General features: G+C 42.8%; 1 protein-coding gene across 7 annotated transcripts in view; it reads left to right on the top strand.

The window, feature by feature from the left end:
- The window catches only part of NID2 (nidogen 2), a 63,278-nt gene continuing 49,101 nt past the window's right edge, over positions 1-14,177 (top strand). For all 7 annotated transcript variants that reach the window (XR_004967242.1, XM_036306906.1, XM_036306897.1 and 4 more), the window contains exons 1-3: positions 1-283; positions 928-1,236; positions 8,727-8,959. Coding sequence is in view for 6 of the 7 variants with exons in the window: in XM_036306906.1 (XP_036162799.1) it covers positions 44-283; positions 928-1,236; positions 8,727-8,959 (782 nt within the window). In the remaining variant the exon portion in view is untranslated. The remainder of the gene's footprint in view (positions 284-927; positions 1,237-8,726; positions 8,960-14,177) is intronic.

Here is a 14,177-nt window from a genome sequence, read left to right as displayed (position 1 = left end):
CCGGGCCGGGACGGTGCGGCGGGGCAGCCCAGGCCGAGCAAGCATGCGGGGGGACCGGGCGGCCGGGCTGCGGGCGCTGCTGGCGCTGCTGGCGCCGCCGCCGCCGCCGCTGCTGCTGCTGCTGCTGCTGTCCTGGGCCGCGGCGCTGGACCCCAGCGGGCTCTTCCCCTACGGGCAGTTTAGGGGGGACCAGCTCCTGAAGGAAGGCGACGACGAGAGCTCAGCCGCGGTGAAGCTGGCGAGTCCCCTGCGCTTCTACGAAGCTCAGTTCAGCTACCTCTACGTAAGTGCGGCCCCCTCTGGGTGCGGGACCCGGCAGGCTTCCCGCAGCTCCTCCCCAGGGGTCCGTGCAGTGTGGGTCTCACCGAACCCTGACTTCCGAGGGGAGGGAATAGTGCGCACGCTGTGCTGTCCCCGAGCGCCCTGGGGTGGGACCAGGCTTTGCAGCGATGCTGCTGCCGGACCCGCGGCGTTCCTTGCCTCCCGTGAGAGAGCTAGACCTGTTCGCGGCATCAGGAGCGTCCGGGCAGAGAAGAAGGTAGCGTTGCTGGGGCAGCCAGTGGGGCTGCCAGTGAGGGCGGCGAGAAGGCTGCGCACGTCTGCAGAGCTGGGGTGCTCCCGCCTCGGACTCGGAGGTTTTCTCCAGGGTTGTGCGCCAAGGAAGGAAATATGCGAACAAGTTTTAGGGCTCCCGGACCTATTGCGTCGGGTTGTAGGGTAGGAGTGGGCGGCTGGGACTCGGGCCGGAGTTGCTCTGAACCAGGAGTTGGCCTCCAAGGCTTTGGGGAAGGGGGAGCGTCATGCCTGGGGCGGTTCCCTTCCCTCCTTGAGGAGCCTGGTGGGCGTGCATGTCTGGACCTGTGGTGGCCGCCCTCGGGCTCCTTGCAGATCAAGCGACCGCCACCTTTTGTCCCCCTCCTCTCCCAGGTGGGCACCAACGGCATCATCTCCACCCAAGACTTCCCCAGGGAGACTCAGTATGTGGACGATGGTTTCCCCACGGACTTCCCGGCCATTGCTCCCTTTCTGGCCGACATCGACACGAGCCAGGGCAGAGGCAGGATCCTGTACCGCGAGGACGCGAGTCCCGAGGTGCTGGACCTGGCAGCCCGCTACGTGCGCACCAGCTTCCCGCGCACCGCCTCGGATTTCACCCCCACCCACGCCTTCCTGGCCACCTGGGAGCAGGTGGGAGCCTACCAGGAGCCCAGGCTCGGGATGCCGCCCTCCGGGGAGGTAAGTGACAAGGGGTGCTTGGCTGCTGAGCCAGTGGAGGGGATGGGCTTGAATTCTGGGCTGGAACCCAGGGAGCGACTTGGAGTCTTTTCAGAGTCTGCCCTTGAGCTGAGCCTGATGTATCCTTTGGTGGCACCAGGCTGAAGTGGCCTGGATGTGAAGTCTTCAGGCTTCCACTGAGGATCTGAGAGGTGGTCCCTTCTAGCAGGAGAACGTGCTTAGGGGATGAGAGGGCCCCAGTGCAGATGCTGACTGCCCTCAGAGCACAAGGCAGTTGACTGTTTGGTTGTTTATTTTAAGAATCACCTCTAAGTATACAAGAATTATTTCTAATTATATGTTCATTGAAAGAAAAACATAAGCAAATACAGGCAGTTTTAAAAAGAACAGCCTCTCATTTTCCTACCACTCAAAGATAACCACTGTTAAACATTTTTCCTGTTTATTCCAGAAGTTTTTTTCCCCCCTCTATCAATATCTATATTTATCTGTCATTTTCTATTAACAATGATGGGTTCACAGTGCACATACTGTTCTGTAGCCTACTTCCCCCTCACTAAATAGTATATTGTGAATATGTTTCAGTGTCAGTACATCTATTTCTACAACGTTATTTATAAAGTCTGCATTATATTCCACCCACTGGATTTACCACAGTGGCCATTAAGGTTATTTCCAATTTTTTATCATTATAACTAATTTTGTGAAGCACTTTTCTGAAGCTAAATCTTTGCGCATGTCTTCAGTTGACATTTTGGGGTTTGGAATTGGTGGGCCAGGGGGATGAACTTTTTATAAGGTTATTGATAGCTTTTGCCAACTTGCCCTCCAGGTTTCCATGCCTCCCTCATTTCCAGGAGACTGTCCTCAATTTGTTTTATAGTCCCTACCTGAGGAGCAACCCAAGCTCCCCGTCTTTACGCTTGGCAGCAAGCAAATGGACATCAGGTGGGGTCAGGGCGGGCTGGCAAATGGTAAACTGCCTCATTCCTGGAGTAGGTAGGGGCTTCCTCCATTGAAATTAGACCTGAATCAAAAGTGTTCTACTCCAAGGGCTGAAACGCTTACAATTTATCTCTATTTTAACTCATCAAAGTGGTTCTTAGCTACAGAAAGATGCTACATCTCTTCCCTGAGAGACTAAGTAGCTTGCCCACTCTCACTGAGTATTTCAAGATGGTGGCCATATTTATGTGTTCTGTAAGAGACGTATTTGCTATAAGACTGTACTAAGCAAAAAAGATTTAGAAATAAAAATTGTTCAAATTTATGATTTTTTGACTACTCATTTTTTTGGGCCAGGCAATATCTAGTTTTGTTTATTGAATACTTTTTAAACAATACATGGTTTGACATTTTAATTATTCAATTCAACAGAATACATTGAATTTAAACAGATATATTGATCACCTCTTTTGTGTAGGGCATTGGGCTAGGTAAAGAGTTGGAGAAAGGTGAGTAAGGTATGGCCCCCACCATCATGTTGCATTCATTCATTCATTCATTCATTTTTGTTTATAAGTTTAAAAAACATTTAAAATTAATTATAGCATACTTACAATAAAACATTTAGAAAAGAAAATAAACATTAGTTATAATTTCACTAACCAGAGGTCACCACTGCTAATAGTTTCTTTTCTTCCAGTCTTTTATTGTAAACATATATCTTATATGTGGCATATTCATATGTGTGTGTGTAAGTAATTTACATTTAAGCATAGTTGAGATTTATTCATCCAACAAACCTTTTTTGCATACTTACTGTATATCAGGACTGACATAGACATCATGAAAGGACATACTCTTTACTACCAAGGATCTCATAATTTAGTAGGAACATTCATGATTATTCAATATGGTAAGTGTAGTAGCATTTTTACTTATGGAGAATAACACTACTCCTCTCTGGTTAGGAGACAGTATCAGGGAAGGTTTCAATGAAGAAGTAGCTTTGAGTCTGAGTTGAGCAGAGTAGAACATTCCCAAAAGGATAGTCTATGACAAGGGTCCTCAAACTACGGCCCGCGGGCCACATGCAAATACAAATATTGTATTTGTTCCCGTTTTGTTTTTTTACTTCAAAATAAGATATGTGCAGTGTGCATAGAAGTTTGTTCATAGTTTTTTTTTTAAACTATAGTCCGGCCCTCCAATGGTCTGAGGGACAGTGAACTCGCCCCCTGTTTAAAAAGTTTGAGGACCCCTGGTCTGTGACTTATCAGCCATGTGCTGTAGAGTAGAATGTGTTTGGGGCATTATGTGTGGTATATGATCACTGAAGAGGAGGGTGGTGGGACAGGAGGCCGGAAAGGCCATGAAGTGGGAATTAGCAGATAATGTACTGAGAGCTTGGACTTGGTTCTTTGGCGATAGGCAACCTTTGAAGGATTTAAAGCAGGGGATTGATAGTTTTTGTTAAGAGAACTCTTTTTTATTGTATTGAGAAGGTGAGGGCACAAGGGAAAGATTGACTACTTATAGAGGTTGTTTGTATAAGTTATCTAGTTCATTCTGATAACAATATTTTTATCATACTGTCTTCCCACAACAATCCTACAAGGTAAGTACCACATGACTTATCGTTTGCATTTCACAGATAATGGCAAATAGAAGTTAAAGCTATTATCCAGACTTGTGCTCTTAGTGAGGCAAAGGTAGGTTTAGAATACAGACTTATTGGTTCTTAGGTTTTTTTTGTTGCTTTTACCCAGACTTTTTTTTTTTCCACGCCAGACCCATTTTGTTGGCACAGGTGATGAAGGTAGACACAATAGTTGTGCCTTTTCCTAAGACTCCCAATAAATAAGGTTGGAGCTTTATTGTCTTGATGTGATCTTAGTACAAGAAGAGTCCTAGGAACCATAATGCGTTCAAAGGAAAAATGAGCTTGGAATGAAATCTGCTACGATGGACACTGTTGATACAAATTAGTATTCCAACACTCTGAAGAGATTCAGCTGTATCTGCCTTACTTTTCAACACGGAATAGAAAGACTAACTTGAATGAGATGAATCGGGGAGAGGAAATCACGCTATAGCTTTAAGTTCCAATTTTGTCAGGGCTTATTTGAAATCAAAAATTAAAATACAGATAGCATGACTTTGTTCATTATTTTTCTCAATTTCATCTGTAGTGTGGGAATAATGCTTCTCTTCCCCATCTTTCCGGGTGATGTAAAGACAATGACAATAAAGTTAAAACCATTTTGAAGGAAAAAGTGATTATGAAATGTTATCCAGTGATTTCAGAAACAGTGACTCAGTCTTAGCCTTAGTTTTCTAAGCTGTGAAATGGAGTAGCAATGCCTGCCTTACAGGATTGTTGTGAGAATGAGCTAAAGTGACATTTTTATGTAGCCACTGCCATCCCTTAGACCAGCGGTTCTCAACCTGTGGGTCGCGACCCCTTTGGTGGTCGAACGACCCTTTCACAGGGGTCGCCTAAGACCATCTTGCATATCAGATATTTACATTATGATTCATTACAGTAGCAACATTACAGTTATGAAGTAGCAAGGAAAATAATTTTATGGTTGGGTCACAACATGAGGAACTGTATTTAAAGGGCCAGAAGGTTGAGAACCACTGCCCCTTAGACCCGTCTGGTGTGGATGCTCACCCAATCTGTGTTCCCCTTCATTGGCTTGATGGGACCAGGTTCTGGTTCTTTTATTTCTCAATCTTGCAAGGATGCAAGTCCTTTACATAAGGACTCTTTAAATACAAGGTTTTCCAAATTGCAGTTTCCATCCGGGCTTTTTTGGGGTGGGGAGTGCAGGAAGATTTGTAGATTCCATCTCTCTTTCACTTTTCTAATTAAAATCCATCTTTGGACATTGCCATATGCTGAGTTGGCTTCAGAGTTTGTTTCATTTAGAAAGGAGATAAAGATTCTGTTTAGAGAAAGAATGTTTTTTCAATTACCCGTGTTGAAGGTTGTTCTGAATATTTTAAAGAGCTCTGTGACTTGAGTTCTTGTTTTAATAGTTCTTTGGAGGTAGATTTTGGCAAATTGTCTACTTTGCTTGAAGGATTTCTACATGGCTTTCTTAAACCTTAGCATATTAACCTTATGTTGCAAAGTTACCTGAAATTTGAAGCTATCAGAGGAATGGCATCTTCACTACTTAAACAACGTCAGTTGTTGCCCTTTCTCTCTGTGGATATTCAAGGTGGGTGTGACAGGATGTTGTAGCTGATACTGCAGGGATATCAAGATGTAACTGCATCTAAAAATACGAACAAATAGTGTTTATCAACTCAGTTCATCTGAGATTCCTTGAGCTGTCATAGGTACTTTACGGAGCAAAGAAGTCATGGTATTGACATCAAAGAACTTACTGACGGAAAGAGGGCTAGTGTTTACTTTAGCTGCATTTTTTGGGAAGGGGAGTATTGCTTTGCTGTTGTTGGAGGGATGGGGGTTACACAGATCTGTGTGGGACAGAAAATGTTTTGTTGATCTGGATTTTAAATTGGGCTGTAAGAATGTGTCTTGAGAACGAGGTAGCAGGAGAGATTGTCCTGAGCTAGGGTGTGTGGGAGAAGGCTGGAGAGCTGAGGCTGGAAAAATGGGTGAAGGAGTCAGGGGGCAGTAACATAAGATGAGCAGAAAGGTGCCCATTGGAGGCCCCTGTGGGGCCTAAGGTATGTTGACTTGTTTCAAAGGCTGATGGCCATAGATGGAGGGCATTGGATCCACAGAGAAAATTCGAGGTAAAAGCAGGACAATGTTGTCGCTTTTTGACTTCTGGAGCTGACGTCCAGAAGAGGGGAGGTTTGCGGTCGATCTGAAAGAGTTTAACCTGAGGCTGAGGCATAGCGGTGAGGACATACAGAATGAGACAGATAAGGAAATTGATTAAAGAAATGCTGACGTCCTGCTAAAGACTAAAGGTCAGGAAGGGATATGATAGCACTGAGCACTTACCTTTGATCTGGGGCAGGCTCTGTAGGATTTAGGCAGAAAATAAATGAGGGAAAATCATGCATGTGACAGTATCGTACAAGTAATGGGCGATGGAGGATTATGCCAAGGCATGGCATTTAGTGTTGAACCCAAACTCTGGAGGCCAGAAGTCAGAGATGCTGCACTCTGGAATGCATGCGACCCTAAGGAAGAGAGAAAACTACGACCCCGTTAGGAGGCACCCTCTAGTGACTAATTTTCATGGTTATTTTTGTAAGCCACTATAGGCCATCCCTTTGGGGTAAGGTTGGCACTACTCTGATTTTTTGCCAGTGACAAATGAGTTAAATGCATTCGATGGGTATGTTTGATATCCATCAGCTTGGCTCTGCGAGTGTCCAGGCAGTATTGACGGGTGATACCCTATACCTGCAGAGGACAGCCAGACTCCTGCCTGCTTTCTGCTGAGGGCTCTGGCTTTTCTCTCTTTCTGATAACAGGATGACAGAAACCTTGCAGCTCCGCAGCCACTGGCCCCGATCCTGTCTGTGCTGCTCCTCTGCCTGGGAAGGCCCCTCTCTCCTCTCTGGGATCCTGGGGGAGTTGGGAACCTGTGACCCTTCTGTGGGGTTTGGCAGCCCATCTGAGGGTTTCCCTTCAGACAGAGCGTGTGGGGTTCTTGCAAAGGCTTGTCTCTAGGAATGTGAAGACCTTTCCGGTCTGGAAGCCAGTCAGCGAGTGCCTTGGGAGGAGGAGCAGCCCTCAGGACTTGTGAAGGCCACTCTTTAGCAATAAGATGTAGAATTTTCTGGAACCGGGCGAGACCTTAAAACGTGATCATTTGGTGTGTGGGTGGATTTTAAGTAACCAAACTTTTGGCGTGTACTTTGGGACCCTAAATTCTATTTTAAAATTCTTCTTTTATTGGCCTCGGTGGAGACACGTAGATTAAATGCTTGTGACCTGTAATTAGTGCTTGTCTCAGGGATGGCCTGTAAAAGACATTGAGTAAATGTTCCTTGAAATGAATTTGTTGACTGGCTGACTGAAAGAATGAATAAAGTGCTAAATGCCCAGACCCCACAGTAAAATGTCAGACCCTCCCCTTCCCAGCTCTGTGTCCTTTCCCCCCTCTCCCTCCCCCGCCCCCTTTCAATTCCTTCACATCTGTAGACCCTCCTTATCTCATAGAATGTCTCTAAACTTAGAACCAGGATTTCTTCCTATCTCAGGTTTATTGTGGGCAATCAATGCCAGGAGCTTTGAAAGCTTAGCTTCTGGAAACAGGTTCTTTCTCCTTCCTGGAGTACTTTTCTTTCCCTAGTTGAGCTTTATTTATTCTCACTATAATAAAACGCGAAAGTTCCTGGATCCACATTAATTGATGACGTAGTATATATGTTACATGATGTATAGACATGATGCAGAAGCTCTGGCTTCCCAGCTTTGAGAAATTCTAGGAAACATCTCTTGCCTTTTGTTTTCGGAAAACTCAAGTTTTGCTGATGAAATAATCAACAACTACAATAGCAAATATACCTGGGCAGCGTCCCGGTCCCCTGTTCCTTTGCTTCTTCAGCACCAAGCATGTCAGGTGCTCATAGGCACTTGGCTGTTTGAATTACTGTACGAATGAGTTAATAGATGGGGTTTGCAAACACATAAATAACTAACCAGGCAAAATGAGGTGACTGCAAGCTAGAAACACTCCCAAAGGTGTCACGGAGGGTCAGAGGACAGAAATCGATCTACACGGAATCACAGCACACCCCAAGGGGCAGCACCAGAGGGTTAGGAGGTTTTCAGTCTCAGGGAAATGTGAGCACACAAACAGGGGCATCAGAGTACACGGGACAAACGGGGAATGTTAAATAGTCTGACGGAGATACAGCAGATCTGAACCCGGAGGGGAGTTCACAGCAAGGCACACCTCACCTGGAATGGCATGCTGAGGAGCAGCGAGGGTGGCCTCTTCATACAGGACCTGGACTCTGAGCTGGCCGGCCTGCCACCATGCGCCAGCTACCTGACCTTAGGCAGATTCATTAGCCTCTATGTCTCTCTTTCCTCTTCTATTCCTCTGGTGGGGGTGTGGAGAAATGGATGGAAGAGAAAAGAGAGTGAGGCAATAGTAAGGAGGTCTTTTGATCAGCCAGTGCCTAACGCCAGTGTCTGCCCACAATGGGCATTCAATAAATAGGTGAATGAATGAATGATCCAGATGAGTGCCCAGGGCAGGAAACTAGGGCGGTGGGAATGAACAAGGTAAGTTTGCTACTTGCTCTCAGCTCTGAAAGAGGTTTGAAATTGAGCATTTATTCCTTAAAAGGTATTATGTTTTTAACCCGTTTTTTTTTACCTACACATATTTCAACTATTAATCTGAATTGACAGAATGTGATTATAGCTTATAAAATTATATTGTCACTTGAAGAGGAAATTTAAAAGAATAGTACGTATAAAAACATTTTGGAGAAATCTTAATGAGGGGGAAACCCTTTGCACTTTATGACGCTTTGCTTGCATTGTCTTTTTGTTTGTTTGTTTTATTAAGAATATTTCCTTTTTTTCCCCCCCACAGCTGAATACTTTCCAGGTAGTTTTGGCATACGATGAGTCCGATACCTACGCCTTCTTTCTTTATCCTGTCAATGGCCTTCATTTCTTTGGAACGCGCCCCAAAGAGTCCTACAATGTCCAGCTCGAGCTTCCAGCCCGGGTGGGCTTCTGCCGAGGGGAGATCGATGACCTGAAGAGAGAAGGACCATATTTTAGCTTGACTAGCACTGAACAATCTGTGAAAAATCTCTACCAGTAAGTGCCCTAGGGCTTAAGCCCTTTCCTGTTGGAATGGAAGGACCCTTTGGAGCTCCCCAAACCCAAGTGGTCATAAGACCATTAAATAATATCTTGGTGGTTTCTGAGTAAGGCATCTAGACTAGACCCTGGGAGGAGCAAGGCCACCAAATATAAAAGGTCCTTTATTTTTCTTGCCCTGTTGGCTAAAGATACCTGAAACAGAACTTGTGTGTGTGTGTGTGTGTGTGTGTGTGTGTGTGTGTGTGTTTGCAGAGCCACTGAGGTTTGCTATGGAAAACATTGCTCTTGGAACCACATAAAAATACCCAGTAAGATAACTTCCCAGATTGAAGTCTTTCCAGGTTAATTATTTCACAGAAGGAGATGCTGTGATTTTAGTCTTTTAGACAGATAACGTGTTGAAAGTTAAATAAGAGTAAAGTAATTTGGGAAACAAGTAAACAAATAGACGGATAGGTTTTTAGCAGTGTCATGGTTTCGCTATGGCTTTATTATCTGAAATCGCAGCGATGGGTTTTCTATGGAGCAGCCAGGACTGAGCACATCCCTCAGTCCCATCGCGGCTTACTCTGCTCATGCAATCCAAGCCCTTTCAGTTCTCGTCAGTCCACATCACGCCAGCACAGGGGCAGCACCTCTTGATATCTATTAATTTTAAAAATATACTTGCTTTTATTCCTTTCCTGAATGTGGATGCTGAAGCCAGACAGAACACCTTGGCTGCGTAGCCTCCCTTCCTGCCTCTCGGTTTCACTAGAGTATTCCCGGGTATTGAAACACCTTGCACATTTGCATGCCATCTGCTCTGTCAGCTACTGAGGGCAGGCCCTGTAGCCAAATATGGTTACTCGAGCTAACATTTATTTTATTTTTTTAAATTTTGTTTTATTGCTTAAAGTATTACAAAGAGTATTACATATGTCTCCTTTTTTTTCCCCCTTGACCTTCCCCTGGCCTCCCCTACCCCCCAGTGACTTGTGTCCATTGTTTATGTTTATATACGTGCATACAAGTCCTTTGGTTGATCTCTTACCCCGCCCCCAACCCTCCCCGGCCTTCCCGCTGTAGTTTGACTGTTCGATGTTGCTCTGCCTCTGTATCTATTTTTGTTCATCAGTTTATAATGGTCTTAATTATCCATAAATGAGTGAGATCATGTGGTATTTTTCTTTCATTGACTGGCTTATTTTTTAAAAAAATATATTTTATTGATTTTTTACAGAGAGAGGAAGGGGAGAGAGATAGAGAGTCAGAAACATCGATGAGAGAGAAACATCGATCAGCTGCCTCCTGTGCCCAACCCAGATACATGCCCTTGACCGGAATCGAACCTGGGACCTTTCAGTCCGCAGGCCGACGCTCTATCCACTGAGCCAAACCGGTTTCAGCTTGACTGGCTTATTTCAATGGAATACTATGCTGCTATAAAAAAGAAGGAATTCTTACCACTTGCAACAGCATGGATGGAACTGGAGAGCATTATGCTAAGTGAAATGAGCTAACATTTATTGAGAGCTTAACCACTCACCAAACATTGTGCTAAACAGTTTCTAGAGGCTGTCTTAATTAAAACTCACAAGAATCCTAGGAGGTAAGTTAGATTCTTGTCTCAACTTCACAAATGAGCTTAGGGAAGTTAAGTTGCCTATAATCCCAGTTATTAAGTGGCGAAGCCAAAATTGAAGCACAAGACTGGGGCTCTGAGCCACTTATTTTGTGCTGAATCCTGGTTGTCTTTTCCATTCTCGTGCATCTGTAGGTCTCCATCTAGGTCGCCTTTTAGTCTAGGCTCTGGTGGAGAAAACTTCGCTTCTTGCTTTTGCTCCCTGGGTTCCACCTGACCCTCCTACCCTGGAGGCCAGAGTCTCTGCTCCTCAGATATTATGGAGAGCTCACAGGGGGCCACGTGCTTGAAAGACAAAGGTGTCTAAGGCACAGGCCCTGCACTAGCAACTTGCCCTGTAGCAGGGTTGACAAACAAATAGATCAACAATTCTCAGCACAGGGCGCAGGAGGTGGTAAGGGCCAAAGAGCCTGTCAGAAAAGCAGTTGCGCTCCCCCATCACAATCATAAAGGCCCCTAAGACTACACACACAGCCCTGACCGGGTTGCTCAGTTGGTTGGAGCATCGTCCCATACACCAAAAGTTGAAAGGTTCAATTCCCAGTCAGGGCATGTACGCAGATTGTGAGTTCAGTTCCTAGTTGAGGCACATGTGGGAGACAACCGATGAATGTTTCTCTCTCATATCGATGTTTCTCTCTTTCCCTCTTCCTTCCGCTCTCTAAAATCAGCTTTTTTAAAAAAATAAAATAGCACACACACACTTACACTTCCATTTACCTCCTTCCATGCCTTCCCTCATTTTTATCTTTGATGCTTCCCAGAAACTTCTGAGTTGCTTAATGAGAGCAGAATAGTTATGGGGCCAAAATGACTAATAGATTTTTCTTTAAGTGTAACCCATGCTTAATATTAAAAAACAAAATAAATTATAAACAATGCAGAATAATATGAAATAAAAGCAAAAAATTAACCAGTATCACTACTTCAAGTGATAACCAGTGTTAATAGTCCTTCCAGAATTTTAGGTACAGTATATATAAAAAATTTTAAAAGCTATAATGATATTATAGGCCTCTTTCAGTACAATATCTGTTTATATTATCATTTTGAGGCTACTAAAACATGTATCATATCTATTCTGTATTATTAAGACAACTTATCGATGAACATTTCATGTTTCTGGTTTATCCTGTTGTAAATATCATTGCAGTAAACAGCATAATATACAAAGTGGGGCAAAAATAGGTTTATAGTTGTATGTGAAACAGAATTTATTCTTGTATTATTACTTATTATTTTCCATACGAACAACTGTAAACCTACTTTTGCCCCACCCTCTACATTGCTCAGATTCTCATTTCCCTTAAAAGTAGAATTTCTGAAAAAGGACGTACTAAGTTTCACATTTTGACGGGTATTAACAAATTGCCCTTCAGAAGCATTGCACCAACTTATATCCTCACCAGTGACGCAGGGCAGTGATTGGCAGTGTCTGCTCCCTATAGGCTTTTATTCTTTTTAATATCTGTGAATCCAAGGGGTAGAAAATGTTCTTATTTTCACTCTAATTGTTTTGGTTACTAGTAAATCTGAACACCTTTCCATATGTTTCTTAGCCATTTATCTATCTTCTTTGTGACGTATCTGTCCATATCCTTTGCTATTTTCTGTTGGGGTGTTTGCAAAGAACGCTTATAAACCAGAAAAAAAAAAAACAACAACAACAAAATTCACAACAACATGGTAAAGATCTCAGTCCTCTTCTATGCTGTGCATATTTTTATCCAGTTGTTCATCTTTAAAGATACTCATGATCTAGAAGTTAGAAGTTGAGAGTTATCTTTTCCTTTATGATTTCAGATTTTGAAGTTATTCTCAGAAAGGTCTTCTCTACCTCCAAATTATAGACATGTTCCTCAATTAAGTCTTCTTTTTTACTTCTCATTATTTAAATTTAAAAAAATAGAGAAAAGTGGAGAGAGTAGCTAAATGAACAGCCAAATGCTTGTGATCTAAATTCAAGTTATTGACATTGCCATGTTCATCAATTTTTTTCTTTTTTTGCTTAAGTATTTTAAAGTAAGTCACACACATCATTCCATTCACTCCAAATACTTCAGTATACATCTCTAAAGAATTAAGTTATTTTCCTAGTCAGTGGAATCTTTGTATTCCTCAAACTTGTTCTATTGTTATAAGCTCAAAGGTCATACATTATACAAATCATAGTGTGTTTGTCATAAATCTTCTGAACATTTGAATATAAATGCACACACCTGCATTTTTGAAGTTACACTTTTCTATTTCCTGGAAGACAGTAGTTGCTAAGTACTTACTATGTGTAAGGCCCCATGCTAGGCATTTTATGTGATTTTCTAACTTTATCCTCCCAACAACCCAGGGAGGATACCACTGTCATCCCATTCTGTAGTCTTGTTTTTCTTTCTAGGAAATAAAATCTTTCCATCACTAAGCTTTCCAAATGACCTTGGACCCTAGGATAAACTCACATCGGTTACTTTCCCATCATGCACCATGATAAAACCAAGATAGTGATTTATATTTAATGAGAAGGTTATCTTATTTAGCTTTTATCTGCCATAATTTGTATTTTCCTACTCTTTGAAGCTTTTATAGTTTTCTGTTTCTAACATCAAGAGGAAATTTCACAGCTGCAACACCTCCGATATGATAATAAACTCAGTATCCACATATTTTCAGGGGTCTCTCTTATCTTCTTTAGTGTTCCTTATTTGCTTGCCAAGAAATACCAACACTAATTCTCAGAACTTACAATGCATAGCATATTACACAAAGGATCATAGTTTTGCTTTCTATATTCCTGTTTTCCTAAGTTACTTAGAATAGCAGCAGCAGCAACAACCATAATAACCATAACACATACACATAGAGATAGAGATAAACAGAGATAGATAGATAGATAGATAGATAGATAGATAGATAGATAGATAGATAGATAGATGAGAGAGAGAGAGAGAGAGAGAGAGAGAGAGAGAAAGAGAGAGAGAAAGATTCATTCCCAAGGATATTTTTTTCCATTGATATTTAGAGAGAGTGGAAGGGAGGGGAATAGACAGAGAGAAACATCAATGTGAGAGAGAGAGACATCGATTGGTTGCCTCCCACACCCACCCTGATCAGGGCCAGGGATCATGCATCCAGGTATGTGCCCTTGACTGGAATCAAACTGGGACCCTTCAGTCCACTGGCTACTCTATTCACTGAGTCAAACTGTCTGGGGCGTTATTTGTGGCATTTTGATTAAACTACTTTCTTATTTTCCCATTAACGTTGTTTTGTGGTTGATCAACATTTTAGACTTGTTCAGTTGTATTTCTTTGAATTTTTTTACATTGACTTAACCATTCTCCATGAATTAGTTAATTGATTGGTCCATGTGACTAAGCAGTGAAATGTCTTTAACGTTCTGTAGAGTATGGTAATTCAGATGTTGTAGAGTTATAATAATTCAAGTGCTGATTGATTATAGAGTATTTGTTTTCCGACATAAAATAATAATTACTTTATAAGAATATAAAGCCCAAGTGTAGAGCATGGGTTTTAGTGTTAGGGCCTAATCCAAGCTGTCAATTATTAAGAAGATTAGTTAGCCTCTCTAAACCT

Source organism: Myotis myotis, unplaced genomic scaffold, assembly GCF_014108235.1.
Source record: "Myotis myotis isolate mMyoMyo1 unplaced genomic scaffold, mMyoMyo1.p scaffold_m19_p_1, whole genome shotgun sequence".
In the NCBI taxonomy this organism is placed as follows: Eukaryota; Metazoa; Chordata; class Mammalia; order Chiroptera; family Vespertilionidae; genus Myotis; species Myotis myotis.
This window is presented reverse-complemented; position numbering and strand designations above follow the sequence as displayed.